This window comes from Malus domestica, chromosome 01 (assembly GCF_042453785.1).
Source record: "Malus domestica chromosome 01, GDT2T_hap1".
Lineage (NCBI taxonomy): Eukaryota > Viridiplantae > Streptophyta > Magnoliopsida > Rosales > Rosaceae > Malus > Malus domestica.
In genome coordinates this window covers 14,992,456-15,006,118 of record NC_091661.1, presented here as the reverse complement: position 1 = coordinate 15,006,118, position 13,663 = coordinate 14,992,456, and the positions used below count along the sequence as shown (strand labels likewise).

The window sequence follows — 13,663 nt, the reverse complement described above, 5'->3', positions numbered from 1 at the left end:
AGTCAGGTGCCCCTTAGCTAGAATATAGTAAGGCATTCTATTATAACTTCTAAATACTGTCCAAAACTACTCAATTTTGTAAATTGGTGACTGGAAACTGCCTTCTTTTCTTTGTTTCCATTTAAATTTGTGTCCAGATTGTCAAATTAACTTCGAAACAGATGAATTTTGAAGAAAATGAGAGGGGAAGGAAATTGAGAGAAACAACCTCCTTTGATTATATATATTAATAGGACATAAAAAAGTACAAAAGAACCATTTAGCATATCTAATAAATAGAATAACAATACGCCTACTTCTGAATCTGTCCAATTCTTATTTCCATCAATTGCCTTGACCCCCAAGCTTCCCTAGAGTTTCTAGTTATTCTCCTTTTCTGCCAAGGTTTTAGAAATTTGGTCCGGCCGCAAGTATCTCCTCGGTCAGCTTGTTGTCCTTCCCAATCTTGTAGTTTGTGAAAGTCTCAAAGTTCCTCTTGAAGAGGCCAGCTAGCTTCATCAGAGTTTCATTGTATGCATTCTTGTCCGACCACTGCAACCACATATAAGATTCGGATATCACATTAATGATGAAGGTCAAGACCGAATGAACAGGGAAACGGTATATAAAGAGAAAACCAACTTACAGTGTTCATTGGATCCAGTATTTCTGAAGGCACTCCCTCGACCTCAGTGGGGATTTCAAGTCCAAACACTTCAGTCTTCTTGTACTTCGCATTTAAGAGGCTGCCGGAGTGGATGGCGTCAATGATTTTCCTGGTGTAGGGCAACTTAATGCGCTTTCCGGATCCATAGCTGCAGGAAAGAAAGATGTTTGTTTGGTTAAGATTTTCTCACGGAAATGATTCTTTAAAATTATGATGATAATTGAATGCACATATACCTTCCACCGGACCAGCCAGTGTTAACCAGCCATCCTGTTGCACCGTGCTTCTGCATCTTCTCAGCCAGCATTGCTGCATACTTAGTAGGATGCAACATTATAAATGCTGCACCGAAGCATGCTGAGAATGTTGCTGTTGGCTCCTTGATACCATCTTCAGTTCCAGCAACCTATAAATTTATCAACAATTAGTTAATATAGTAACCGAAATTTATGTGTTCACGAGTACAAATAGAGAAGTTGAATTTACCAGAGCAGTGTAGCCACTGATGAAGTGGTACATGGTCTGAGCAAGGTTTAACTTGCTCACAGGAGGGAGCACACCAAATGCATCGCATGCCAAAAGTATGACATTCTTTGGATGTGGACCAACGCATGGTATCTTTGCATTGGGAATGTATTCGATGGGATAAGCTGCACGAGTGTTCTCTGCAACCAGAAGAAAAACAGCTCAATATATTATATGGTCCATCAGAATTATGTATAAGCATAATCAATCACCGTATGAGATTCAAACTCAAATTGTGTGAATTTTGGGATGAAAACAATTGATATTTACCTGTAACAGATTTGTCAGAATAGTCCACCTCTCGTGTATACTCATCAAACACGATGTTTTCCAACACTGCCAAAAAAGAAAAATTCGATAAATTCAAGTCGAATTCAAAAGACCAAACAAATTAAACACTATTACTTCTTCATCATCTTGATTCTATCATATCCACATATCCAAGAAATCAAGGTGATATATTACCAGCGCCAAACTTGATGGCGTTCCAAATATCAGGTTCTTTCTCCCTTGACAGGTCAATGCACTTGGCGTAGCAACCACCTTCGATATTTGACACACCGTTCTCAGTCCAGCAGTGTTCATCATCTCCAATCAAGTACCTATTGTGATCCGTAGACAGAGTCGTCTTTCCAGTACCTAAATAGTAAAATGAAAAGAAAAGGCAAATAGCATCCATAAGAAACAATTAAACTGTCATAGCTAACATAGAGCGAGAGAGAGTAAGTGGGCACATATCATATGGCTGCGAGAGCAAGACGACAACCGTGATCTAATGATGATACTATACCTGACAATCCAAAGAAAAGGGCAACATCTCCATCTTTCCCCATATTGCAGCCAGAATGCAGGGATAGGATTTGTCGCTTAGGCATGAGATAATGCATGACACTGAAAAGACCTTTCTTCATTTCCCCAGCGTACATGGTGCCGAGGATGACCATTTCCCTCCTAGCAAGATTAAGGTCTATGCTAGTAGAGGATGTCATGTAGTGGGTGTAACGATTACATGGGAACTGGCCGGCATTGTATATAGTGAAGTCCGGAGTACCAAAATTCTCCAGCTCTTCAGGAGTGGGTCGGATACACCTGCGACCCATCGAGTTATAGAATTGTACGCACACTAAGCTAATATCACACATGTTTTCACCTACCTAGACGGAAACCTACGTGCTTAGGGACGATACATAGGTAATACTCGGAAAAGATTACATGTCAAAACTCATACGCAACGTTAAGAGGACTTATCTGGCAGGCTTACCCAAAGGAGGAAGGAACGTATACAGAAATATACACTGCAGAGGAAGCAAATTGTTCATAAAAACTCCTAAGCTTTACTTACATGTTGTGCATAAACAATGAGTGATAAGCCCTGGCAGACACGACCCGAACTTTGATTCTGTTTTCTGGATCCCAATTCAAAAATTGATCATTTACAAAGACCTGTAAATATCAAAATGTCAATCACCCTTACTCCCCGCCACTCGCTTCTTAATCAACAAGGTACGAAAAAGAATATAGCTATACACAAATTATCTATCCGTACTCAACAACTAATTTCTTCCCCCAAACATTTTTCCCATCTTATAAACAAAGACATTTTTTCAGCTACTTTCTTAGTTCATTAAGCTATTTTACATATTTGTAAACATCATAACAGTATGGACTGTAGGGAACAGTCTGACTGGTATTAAATTATCAATGTATCATAACGTGTTGTAATATATCTATGCGGTGTTTTAGTGACAAACAATAATTTCTCAACAAAGTGAACAGTTGACTGGTATTAATGCATGTTCTTTATGAATAATTCCTTCTTTCCCAGTGAAGTAGTGACGAGGTCGAGTACAACACAGCAAGCATATGATAAAATACAGAGCACCGCTCAAACATGTATGAGTAAATTATGCGGATAATTGTAACCGATAATATCGATAACATTGCTACTCCCAATGAAATCTTGGCCAAGTTGTGGAAAAGGACAAGGGAGATGCCACCACCCACGCATCACTATCTCCTAAAAGCAATATATTCCAAGGATACGAACATGCATGCATTTTTCCACCACCAATCTTTTTCCTCAACATGTAAATATTCTAAACCAGGCAACTCTTTTTACCTGTTTTATAAAATACAAGTAAATCTAGTTTCTAATATAATGACGTGGTATTGAATAAACACGAGTCAAATTTTGAAACTTATTACCTATAAATTCGTCGTTTCTTAGCAGGAAAAAACAAGAAAAAAAAAGAGAAAAAGTAAAGACCTTGTCCAAAGAATTCAAGTAATCCACAGCTCTTTCTCTGTTGACCATGAACGTATGCTCGTCCATTTCAATGTTAGGTGAGCCGCTACAGATGAAAATAACCACCACGTCTATGTATAATTACACACAGTAACAAAAGGTAAAAGTGAAAAATGCGGGCGGCAGTAATTATAATTAGTTATTACCTTCCCCACCAAAGGTCGTCCCGGGTGGTGTCATCCTTGACGACGCGTTTGTCTCTTGGAGAGCGACCAGTCTTGGCTCCAGAAAGAGTTGCTAGCGCGCCGGTTGACGTAACGAACGACCCTTTCTCATACTTTATTGCCTGCTCATATAACTCTGCACCGCATACCACCCAAAACCAAACATCAATAAAAAAACCCCTAATGTTCAGGGTCCTACCTCAATCAGTTTAGCATATAAATTGAGAGTAACGATTTTCACAGTCTCAATTTAGAGTTTGGCACTCTCATTTACAGAGTAATCACTTCGAAATCTCATAGGTTAAATTAGATGTCAAAATCCTGACCCTAACCCTAGACAAACTTTGCATGCATCTGTTTCCGTTATTTGATAAAGAGAAATGTGTTCTTATGCTAGACTGTATAGCAACGTAAGTATCGACAACATATTCTATATAAATAGATGTCTGACACGACGTAAGTCTAGCAAAACAACGTTATCCTATCCTATCCATTGATGCAAATTGTGAAGGATGGTCATATATAGTGGTGGTATTACCAGCTGGAGAAAGGTTGTAGAGGACATGTGTGAACTTCAAGGCGCTGTCACTGACGCTAATGGTGGGCGTGAAGTGGTGGTGGTGCGACACGTGCGACGAAACCTTGGGGGTATCGGACTGCTTGGCCGGGTCTCCTCGAACAACCTTTGGTCCCGTCTCTCTCGTCAGCGATGCCAAAGATGCACTACCACCCACAGATTCAGCACAAACAGATCAAAAACCACAAGGCGAGGAAATCAAGCCAAGGTATGCGAATTTTCAAGGTCGTGACATCAAGTCCATTTTCCCGGAATATGACTTTCCGGGAAAATTCGAGGTCTGTTTGTTTGTCAAAATTAAACCAAGCAGGAAATTACGGGCCTGTCCCACTATTTGGAGATTATTTTTTCTTTGAAAAACACCATAAAAACCCAATTTCATTTGATCTTGAGGGAGGGCCCACATAATCCTGGGTCGTACTGCGGGTCCATTCTTCATTTGAAAACAACAAAAATTCATCTCAACAAAATGAACAAAAATGTACTTTTTAAATTTAGAGAAACTATTCACTTGTTAAATGTTAAAAAATAATAAATTTAACCTTGAGAAAGGAAAAAAAAAAGAGAAGGTTGTTTTGAAAAATCAGGGAGTTAGGCATAGATTGTTAATAATAAAATATTTAACGTTTGTTAAAGTAGACTGTTATTGAAGATGAATGGATAAAATGAATAGTTAAAACATTTATTTTGATACTGTCACTTGCTAATTTAATAAAAATTTAAAGTTTCTCTCATAGATGTTACAACTAGAGCGCAACAATAATGATATATCAAGGCAATCAAGTAATATTATAGATAAAAAAAATCAATATACACAATAATTTGTAATAAAATTTAATTTCAGATACCGTTATTATAGCATCTCAAGTGCATGTAAATTCCAATTAAATCACAATACGGCGTGCTATGAAATTTTTGGGGTGTGGTTCTAAAATATTTTCCACAAAATAACTTGAAATAAGATAAAAGTTCTAAAAATTTATTTGGACTTGAAAGGGTGACGAGGGTGCATGGGTGTGGCGACAAGTGCATACCTGATGGACTGGAGCTGCTGCTTTTGTCGCTCCTCCTCAGAGAGGGTGACGGCAAAGGCACCACCCTGAGTGCCCTTGATTGGGGTGGTGGGTGCCGACTTCTTCTTCTGCAGCGAGTGGAGCTCGTCGATCGTCTGCGCCTTCACAGGTGGCGTACTGTCGTCGTGACACACTCCATTGTCCTTCTTCTGCGTCTGGATCTTCGCCAGCCCGTTCCTCGCCGTTCCGTTACCGTTTGCCGCCGTTGCCACCGTTCCGTTTCCGCTCGCAAAGCTGAACTCTCCGTTCCCATTCGACGCCATCTTCTTCCCTGCCACAAAATAATCATCATAATTCAGTTTCATGTCAGATTTACGTGTAATAAAATTGTAGTTAGTATAGAGCCTTAATTAGATTTTGCGTTCATCTCTTTTATCACGCGATAAGAAAAGTAACAAATGACAATTAGAACGGTTTTTTATTCTCTTTTACGTGTCTACTTCTTTTTTCATATCACATATTTATGTGATCAGAAATAGATACATAAAACTAATAACGCCACGTCATGATACAAAAACTTTTTCTGAGTTAATCTCATGATTAGAGAAAAATACAAACGCGAAAATAACAAAATTATAGGGGGAAGTTACCAGAAATTAAGAGGTGGAGGAAAAAAAATGAAGAGGAGACTAATGGAAAATGAAAAATAATGAGGGAGTGAGAGAGAGCATCAAAGTTGAGGGTAATGAGTAATTGGTGAGAAGCAAATGGTGAGGCAAAAGAGGGGTGAGGGGGTGTCTTTATATAGGGTTGAGGGACAACTCTGGTTACAATCTAACCATGGTTAAATCCTATCTCTCCGAGTACTTAGCTCACCTAAAAGGTTAGGATAAAGACCAGCAGCAATTCCATGCTGCCATCACCATTCTATTTCTAACCAATTGTTAAGAGGCAGTTTCCTCATTTGTCCTTTTTTGATTAATTGGTTGGAAACATATGTTTTTGTGGAGTTTTTACTCATTTTAAGCGCTAATATGTAGCGTATTCTATCTTGCCGCAAGAATAATGTTTGGTGATGTGGAACCAGTCGCTGGTTGGTTCAATTTCATCCGTCGATTCCTTTTCAGTCGCTCCTATTAGTTGTTGGTCAGCAGCTTTATCTAGGGGTGGATTATTTTGCCAAATTGCCGTGCCAACCGAATTGCCAACCTTGCCATACCGATTTTGTGCCAAATTTTTTGTACCAATCGGTAATGGTACGGTATTGTACCGTACCAAAATTTCATGGTACGGTATTGGTAATGGATACCATTACCACGGTATTACCGTATCATACCGAAAATACAATATAATTTATAATTTATAATTTATATAATACATAATTATATAACACATATTTATAATATTCCTATAATTTGAAAATAAAACCCTACTTATATTAGCATTGTTGTTGGTGACTTTGATCTCTTAAAATTCACAAAAGAGTTCCTAATTCTTTCACAAATAGCCAAAATATCTTTGTAACCCCCACTTCTACTGTTGCTAGTGAAAATGCATTTAGTCTATGGAGGAAGGTTGTGAACCCTTTTAGGGTATTCTTGACTCCTAAAATAATTGAGGCACTAGTGTGTACTAGTGGTTGGCTTAGGGCAGGTGAAGTAAACTTCTACAAGGACCAATGGAAGATATGCTTCAATTTTACAAGGAAATAGAAGAAGAGAAAACAAGAAAGATATGCTTTAATTTTTTTAGTAAATTTGTTATTTAATGGTTTTCAACTTTAATTCTTCTTGCTACTAATTAATATGTTTTCTTTGTTTGTAATGTAAGCTTGATACAAATTCAATATTCTACAAGTTCAATGCCTCCTCCAAAAGCTTCGACATCTCAAGCTTGAATAACTGATCAATGAATTCTCCTTCTTGAAGTTTACTTCCAATTTTCATTTGGTTTGAAACTTTAATTTCTATTTGGATTGTTAACTTCTATTTGTTTTGGTTCGTAACTTCTATTTGGATTGTAAGCTTAATTTTCATGATGAATCTTGATGCTTCATTTGAATTATTATGTGTGTGAATTGTGAATGATGAATAATAGATGAATTTAATCTATAATGTATGAGATAAAGGTACAAAAAAAAAGTTTTGCCCTTGAATTGGGTTAAAAAAACAAAAACATATTTTGTCCCAAAACGAAATGGCAATTACCATTGCCATAACATGCCAACCAAACTTGCCCTTGAATTGGGTTAAAAAAACAAAAACATATTTTGTCCCAAAACGAAATGGCAATTACCATTGCCATAACATGCCAACCAAACTTTTGGCAATACCGAACTTCGGTATACCAAAAGTTTGGTACGGTAATGGTAATAGATTTTACCAAACCGAAAGTTTGGTACGGTAATTGGTACAAGGGTTTTGATACGGTAACCGTACCGAACCCACCCTTTATCCTCACGAGTGGACTGAGTAGCACTCTGACATGAGTAAAATTAGGCAACTGAAGTACACTTGGTCTTTAATCATATCCATAATCCAACTAGTAATTTGCTAAAAAGAAAAAAGAAAAAAATGGTAAAAAATATGGTCGGTAACTGAGAGAGAAAAATGGATATGGTTTTGACTCCTTAAATTTAGATATGGTTTTGTCTCCGTAATTGTAACTGCTTAAACTTCGATAATCTGTGGATAAGATTAAATAAAACTTAATATGTTTCCACCATAATTTGCAGACAGAAAATTGCTCTTTAATTGACAAAAACAAGAGAGTGGAAAAACAGAAAGGGATATGGAGGATAGCAGTATATGTCACACTGGGACTAATTGAGACAGAACATGATCACTGATATAGTGCTCCGTTCTAAAGACAATGAAATATATTGAATTGTAACATTTCAAAACGCTGAATTTGTGTATATAAACTGTTCTCATAATAGAAAGATTTGTTTATTATGATCGGTACACGGGATAGTACATACAAATGATGAGATATGTGTTAAAAAGTTAATAACTTAAAAAATAAAATTTCTCATCATTTAAATACAAACACGTAATGTACTATCTGTGTTCTGATAACAATGAAAATTTTCTCCCCATAATAATTCTCCCACACAGTCCAATGCCATTTGCCATTCATGGCGCATCAATAACGAAGAATCATGGACACAGTTGATTTTGACACAAGATGAGATAAGGATTAAAATTACTCCATTCAAATATATTACTAAATATTCTTGCTTTTATTACTGGCATGTGCTAGCTTTAAACTTTTTGTGGATAATATGCAAGGTGCATGGATTTACCTTTACTCAACTATGCAATGTAAGTGCAATTAATAAAGTATCTTCCTTTCCAAAAAGAAATTAATAATCTGACTTGGCAAGTGATCGATTGCTCTGTGATTAGGATATTATTTTATAACTCATTGTATTTTGAGTTTAAATTTTTTTATTGTTAAAAAAATAAATCAATTAAAGAGAAATTCTCTAATAGAATTTTCTCATTCTCTCTCAAACCATTTTCATGTACAACAATTATATATTTATCACCCGCATGCATGATAGGTAATCACAAGTTCTCTCATATATAGGATGAGTAATATTGGGCTTGCTGTCTTTCAAAAATTGGTAACAAATTGTTATATTAATTATTGGCCGCTAGGGCTGTTTAATTATCACGTCGACTGTTGTTTTTTTATGTGACACTCCTTGGATTTATTTTGTGCTTGCATGGATTCTACATTGGGAGAATGACACATATGACATTTATGCAGAGTATTGTGGTCAATAGCGGAGCCAGAAAATTTTTCTTGGGTGGGCTAACTAAAATTATTAGCATATAATCTTATGAAATTTTTTTTTTTGCCTACATAAAATTATATAGTAATCTACATAAAAGTAAGAACATGAAGTACTAATCCAAACAAGTTTATAAATTACTTTCCAACTAATTTTTACACAAATAAAACATGCATACAAAAAAGCAATAGAAAGAGAACAAATATTATCACTTTTGTTGATAACAAGTACCCAAAAGAAAAAAAGGTTAGGGGATACCAATTCAAGTCGTGCCGTAGATATATGAAATGAAATTGAAATCTTTTGTTATTATTAGAATCGATATTGTTGTTGAGCCCTTTTTATTAGTTACAAATACAAAAACCATGAAACATGGACTATTCCCATAATCTTTAACCCTAATAGACAAATTCAAGGACTAAAAAAAAATTAACCTAACAATTGAATCAAGAAATAGGTTAAATGAAGACATGAAGAGCATACCTAGTGTTGAATTTCATTAGAAATTAATTTGATGGTGATTCATAGTTTTTCTTTTCTTAGGGTAGAGGGTTTAATTTTTTTGTTTTGAACGAATAGGTAAAAAGCATAGGGAATATGAGAAACCTAATTATGTATTAATTTACCATTTTTACTTTTAGCCTAAAAATAATAAAATAATATAAGGTAATAAAAGTATTATTTATAAATTAAGAAACACATTAACTAATAATTTTGGCAGGATTTAGGTGGACTATTATATATACAATAAGCAACAACAAACTCATATATAAACTATTATACCAGCAGTTTGTTAAAATCCTCCCTAGGCTACAGCCCACTGTAGCCGTGGGTGTAGCTCCGCCAGTGATTGTGGCATCCAATGCCAATGATATAGGATCATGGGTAAGTCTTTATCCACATGGCATTAGATCATTGACACTGAAACCACGATGGTGGTGTAATAATGCTATGGAAGTTGCTCTCCTACATTGCACCTTGGTAACAAGTGTACTCTCGAATGCCATACGAACAATAATCAAATCACAATATAAGAAGGATTACAAGCATAAATCCTTGTAGAACTAAAATATGGAATTCACCAGTTGTTTGAAAGAAATCCCAAAAAAGTTTTTTTTATTAAAGATTGAATTGATGATTACAATGGGAAACAACCACAACTTAAAAAGTTGTTTACAACACACTGGGACAACTCAAAAGCCTTAAGAAATTAAAACGAAAATAATAGACATTAAGCGGAAGACAATTGAAAAGTCTAAAATTTATTACAAACTTAATTTTGTGGTTCTGGAAGTCTAAGCGATTGTTTTTTTTTTGCTTAAACACGACGGGCTCATGGTAAATCATGAGTCCTGATTTGCTCATGATTTTCTTCAGAATCAACATATTATATGTCCAATTCTGACATTAGAATATTTCTTGCTGCATTTTCTGTAGCTATATTGATTGAATCCAATATTTGTAAACTTTAATTATTCTTTTTTAGAATTTGAACTATTTTATTTTCTTCATCTTTCTTCGTTAGAATTGATATGTATCTTGTCCTAAATCAAATAAATCAAAACTTTTTGTCAAAAAAAACCTAACCCCCTATAAAGCGATGAAAAAAAAATACCCAAGCGTGGCTAGTCCAACATTCATATAAGCAAGAAACAGCTTTACTAGTTGTCAGGTCAAGTTGTAGTAGTAAATTAACTTGATAGTTTGACGACTAAGAATCAGATATTACAGTGAAACATTATGTAACTCTAAAAAATGTTGTCGTCAATTATTAAGAATCAGAGACCAAAGTGTTATGGTCCCAAACCAAGGTCCAAATTAAGTGTAGTTACCCTATACAATTAAGAGAAATTTAACGAAATGCTCTAAGTACTGTTTATTTTAAAGAAAAATTATATTTTTATATTAAAAAATCAATTTTAATATTATTTATTTTATCATTTATTTTATTCTTATAGTTAAAATTTAAAACTTTTAAGTATTTTTCATTAATTTTTCTTATAATTAATCGAGAAAGAAACGTCCTACTTTTCCAAAAGAAAAACAAGGTGTCGTTGTCAGCAGCTTATCGCTCGATCTGTTTAAAAAAGCAGGCACAGCAAATGAAGCACCACGTCATATCGTCGGTTGTCCTGTACTGAAAATTATCCGAGGTTTAAATTAGCATACAATCCCACCTGTCCTAGATACACCGACTCCGATTATATTATATCCCCATTTCTTTTACACCTGTCATTTTTTATTTGTTTTGAAAATTTTTATACTTTTTGTAGCTTAATTAATTGTAAACTCCGGCATGTGGTCCGCGAGCCATCATAATCCATGCATATGCATGCAGACTGCTTATAAGCAGTGCTCAGGAGTACGTAATATGTGCGGGAGAAGGACCAGTAGTATTATTAAGGGGTTAGGTTAGCAGAACTAGCCTTTGCTGCGGTTGAAATTCTTGGGTTTTTGGCAGAGGATCAGCATCAACTTGCTTGGACAATTGAATGAATACGTAATATTTGATTCGTTGTAGATAATAAATTCGATTATTAGATAATTCAAGGTTTGCCACAATCAGCAGTGTGATGATTTGTTTAACTGAAAGTAGGAGGTCATGGTGGAGAGAAAATCTGTACTAAACTGGTATATTGCATTTGTGTGTATAGCACTCACCACGTATTATATACATACAAGAGGATATATCCTCGACTGTGAGGCATCTATGGTAGATATTTCAATATTTACAGTAAGAGTTTAAATCTCATTCTCTTCACCATAATAATTTAGGAAAAGAAAAGAATGGACACATCAACTTTTGCATTATGTGATTAGCTAATATTGTGAGACCATATAACAATTTTCAACGCGTTAACTTCAGCGTAGGATTTTCAATTAAGTTCTTGATACATTGATTATTGTCTTAGACTTACTCAAATATTACATATGAACAACCCACCCACCTTCGATTCCCCTTCCATTTTCACTCAATATATATCAGGAAAAATTATATCAGAATTGATTTGATGAATGGGGTTTCATGTTTATCTAGCTAGCTAGGCGTCTGTTTTTATTGAATGGTAAACTGGCAATGCGCCGCAACGACCAACGGTCAGGGACCAATTCTGACGATTCTGCAGTTGTCAAACCGATGCTCTTTTTCTAGTCCTAGGCTTTATTTAAGCACATGAGCACAAGTCCGTGGTTGGTCAGGCCTTAGATTTCTAGATCTTGTCTTCCAAATCCAAAATATTATGCTTTTGAAGAATAAAACTTTTTCAAATAATATATTATGCCACTTAGTACTAATATTACGTTTAACAGTATTTTTCTTCACTCATGAATGAGCCGTGCTGAGTTCAAATCTTATGAATTACTACTCTAAATGCAATTACTGCCCTCTAACAGTGGGAGCAATAGTGTCTTTTGACCCTAACAACGTTTAGTTTAAGAGTATATATTTACCTTCAACCCTGTGTTAGAGTATGAACTTTGAACCCTCTCCTTTGTATTTCTTTTGCGTGTTACAAGAAGGGATGAGGTGTTCAATACTTATTCGTATAATTATAAGCCTTTTCATATAAATAAGAATTTGCCTATGAGTCTCAACTCTAATGACAAAAGATGAAACGAAAAAACTGAAGGTAAGAAAATAGGCGTTCATTTTACTTTGTAAACAAATAGATTACAAAAGCCACCATCCAAATTTCACTGTGTATAATCCATCAATACATATATATAGAGGATTTTTTTTTTCTTTGAAAGCAGCGGCAATAGTCATTAGAATAGAAATAGAAGATTGCAACATACAAAACAAGCTGGACACCAGGAAATTAAGGGTTACAATCAGAAAACAAAACATCAAGGAGGTTGTCTGGGGGTTCCTCAAAATAGGAGCGAACGCAGGAGGAAATGGCATGGTGAGCGAGAGTAGCTTTTGTTAGCTTGGAGACGCGTGTGGGTAGTAGTAGCTCCCGTGATCCCGAGCAGCAGAGCGTTACAGTCCTCCATATATCATACAGGATCTTTAAGGAAAGAGATTTTTATTTTTATTTTTCAAAAATGAGGATAAGTTGTGGGATCCACACCATATCGAACTTCAACAATTTGAATCGTCTATGTGGAGCAAAAAATAATCAAGAAAACTATGGAGGCGACATGTGGACTTTTGGGTAAAAATGACAAAATTTCCCCCGAGGCACACCAGGATTCCCACGCACATGCAACAGACAATAACTGCTCAAATCAAAGAAGAGGCAAAGGTGATCAAAATGATATTTATTCAAATCCCTATCATCACTCTTCGTCAAATCCTCACTCAAAAGGTAACTCTCCATTTTCCTATGCAATTTAGGATTAATTGACATAATATATTGCAATTATACTCATATTTCCATCATATATGGGCAGTCCCTATTCTCCAAATAGGGTCAGCCACTCCCCTATATATAGCTCTATTCTCCCACTAAAATGCTAAGCCATTCTCTACCCAAAAATTCTCGAACACATTCTCTTTCAAATTCTAACTTTGGCATAAGAGATTCTTTGGCCAAAGCACCCCCATTCATCATGGGCACGTGAGGCTTTTGGCCTTAATATTAGTTGTTATTATTGTGCAGGTGCATTTTCGTCAAATGAGAAGAAGGCAG

At 35.6% G+C, this 13,663-nt stretch overlaps 1 protein-coding gene across 1 annotated transcript; it reads right to left on the bottom strand.

Moving 5' to 3' along the window:
- Positions 1 to 194: 194 nt before the first annotated feature.
- Positions 195 to 6,001, bottom strand: LOC103417932 (phosphoenolpyruvate carboxykinase (ATP) 1). The gene is made up of 13 exons (XM_008356085.3): positions 5,881 to 6,001; positions 5,252 to 5,561; positions 4,179 to 4,363; positions 3,623 to 3,776; positions 3,438 to 3,522; positions 2,514 to 2,614; positions 1,962 to 2,260; positions 1,637 to 1,810; positions 1,442 to 1,507; positions 1,133 to 1,311; positions 883 to 1,052; positions 626 to 794; positions 195 to 531 (listed from the first exon to the last, which is right to left on the bottom strand). The coding sequence occupies exons 2-13, from the start codon at positions 5,551 to 5,553 to the stop codon at positions 388 to 390; spliced, it is 2,028 nt and encodes a 675-aa protein (XP_008354307.2). The 5' UTR covers positions 5,554 to 5,561; positions 5,881 to 6,001; the 3' UTR covers positions 195 to 387.
- Between the last annotated feature and the right edge of the window lie 7,662 nt (positions 6,002 to 13,663).

Bases quoted from the DNA above. Each gene is read 5' to 3' on its own strand.
- LOC103417932 (XM_008356085.3), bottom strand. From the start codon at position 5,553: ATGGCGTCGAATGGGAACGGAGAGTTCAGCTTTGCGAGCGGAAACGGA. The intron at 3,523-3,622 runs GTAATAACTAAT...TTTCATCTGTAG, and splicing joins GACGACCTTTGGTGGGGAAG to CGGCTCACCTAACATTGAAA. The intron at 532-625 runs GTAAGTTGGTTT...ATGTGGTTGCAG, and splicing joins TACTGGATCCAATGAACACT to TGGTCGGACAAGAATGCATA.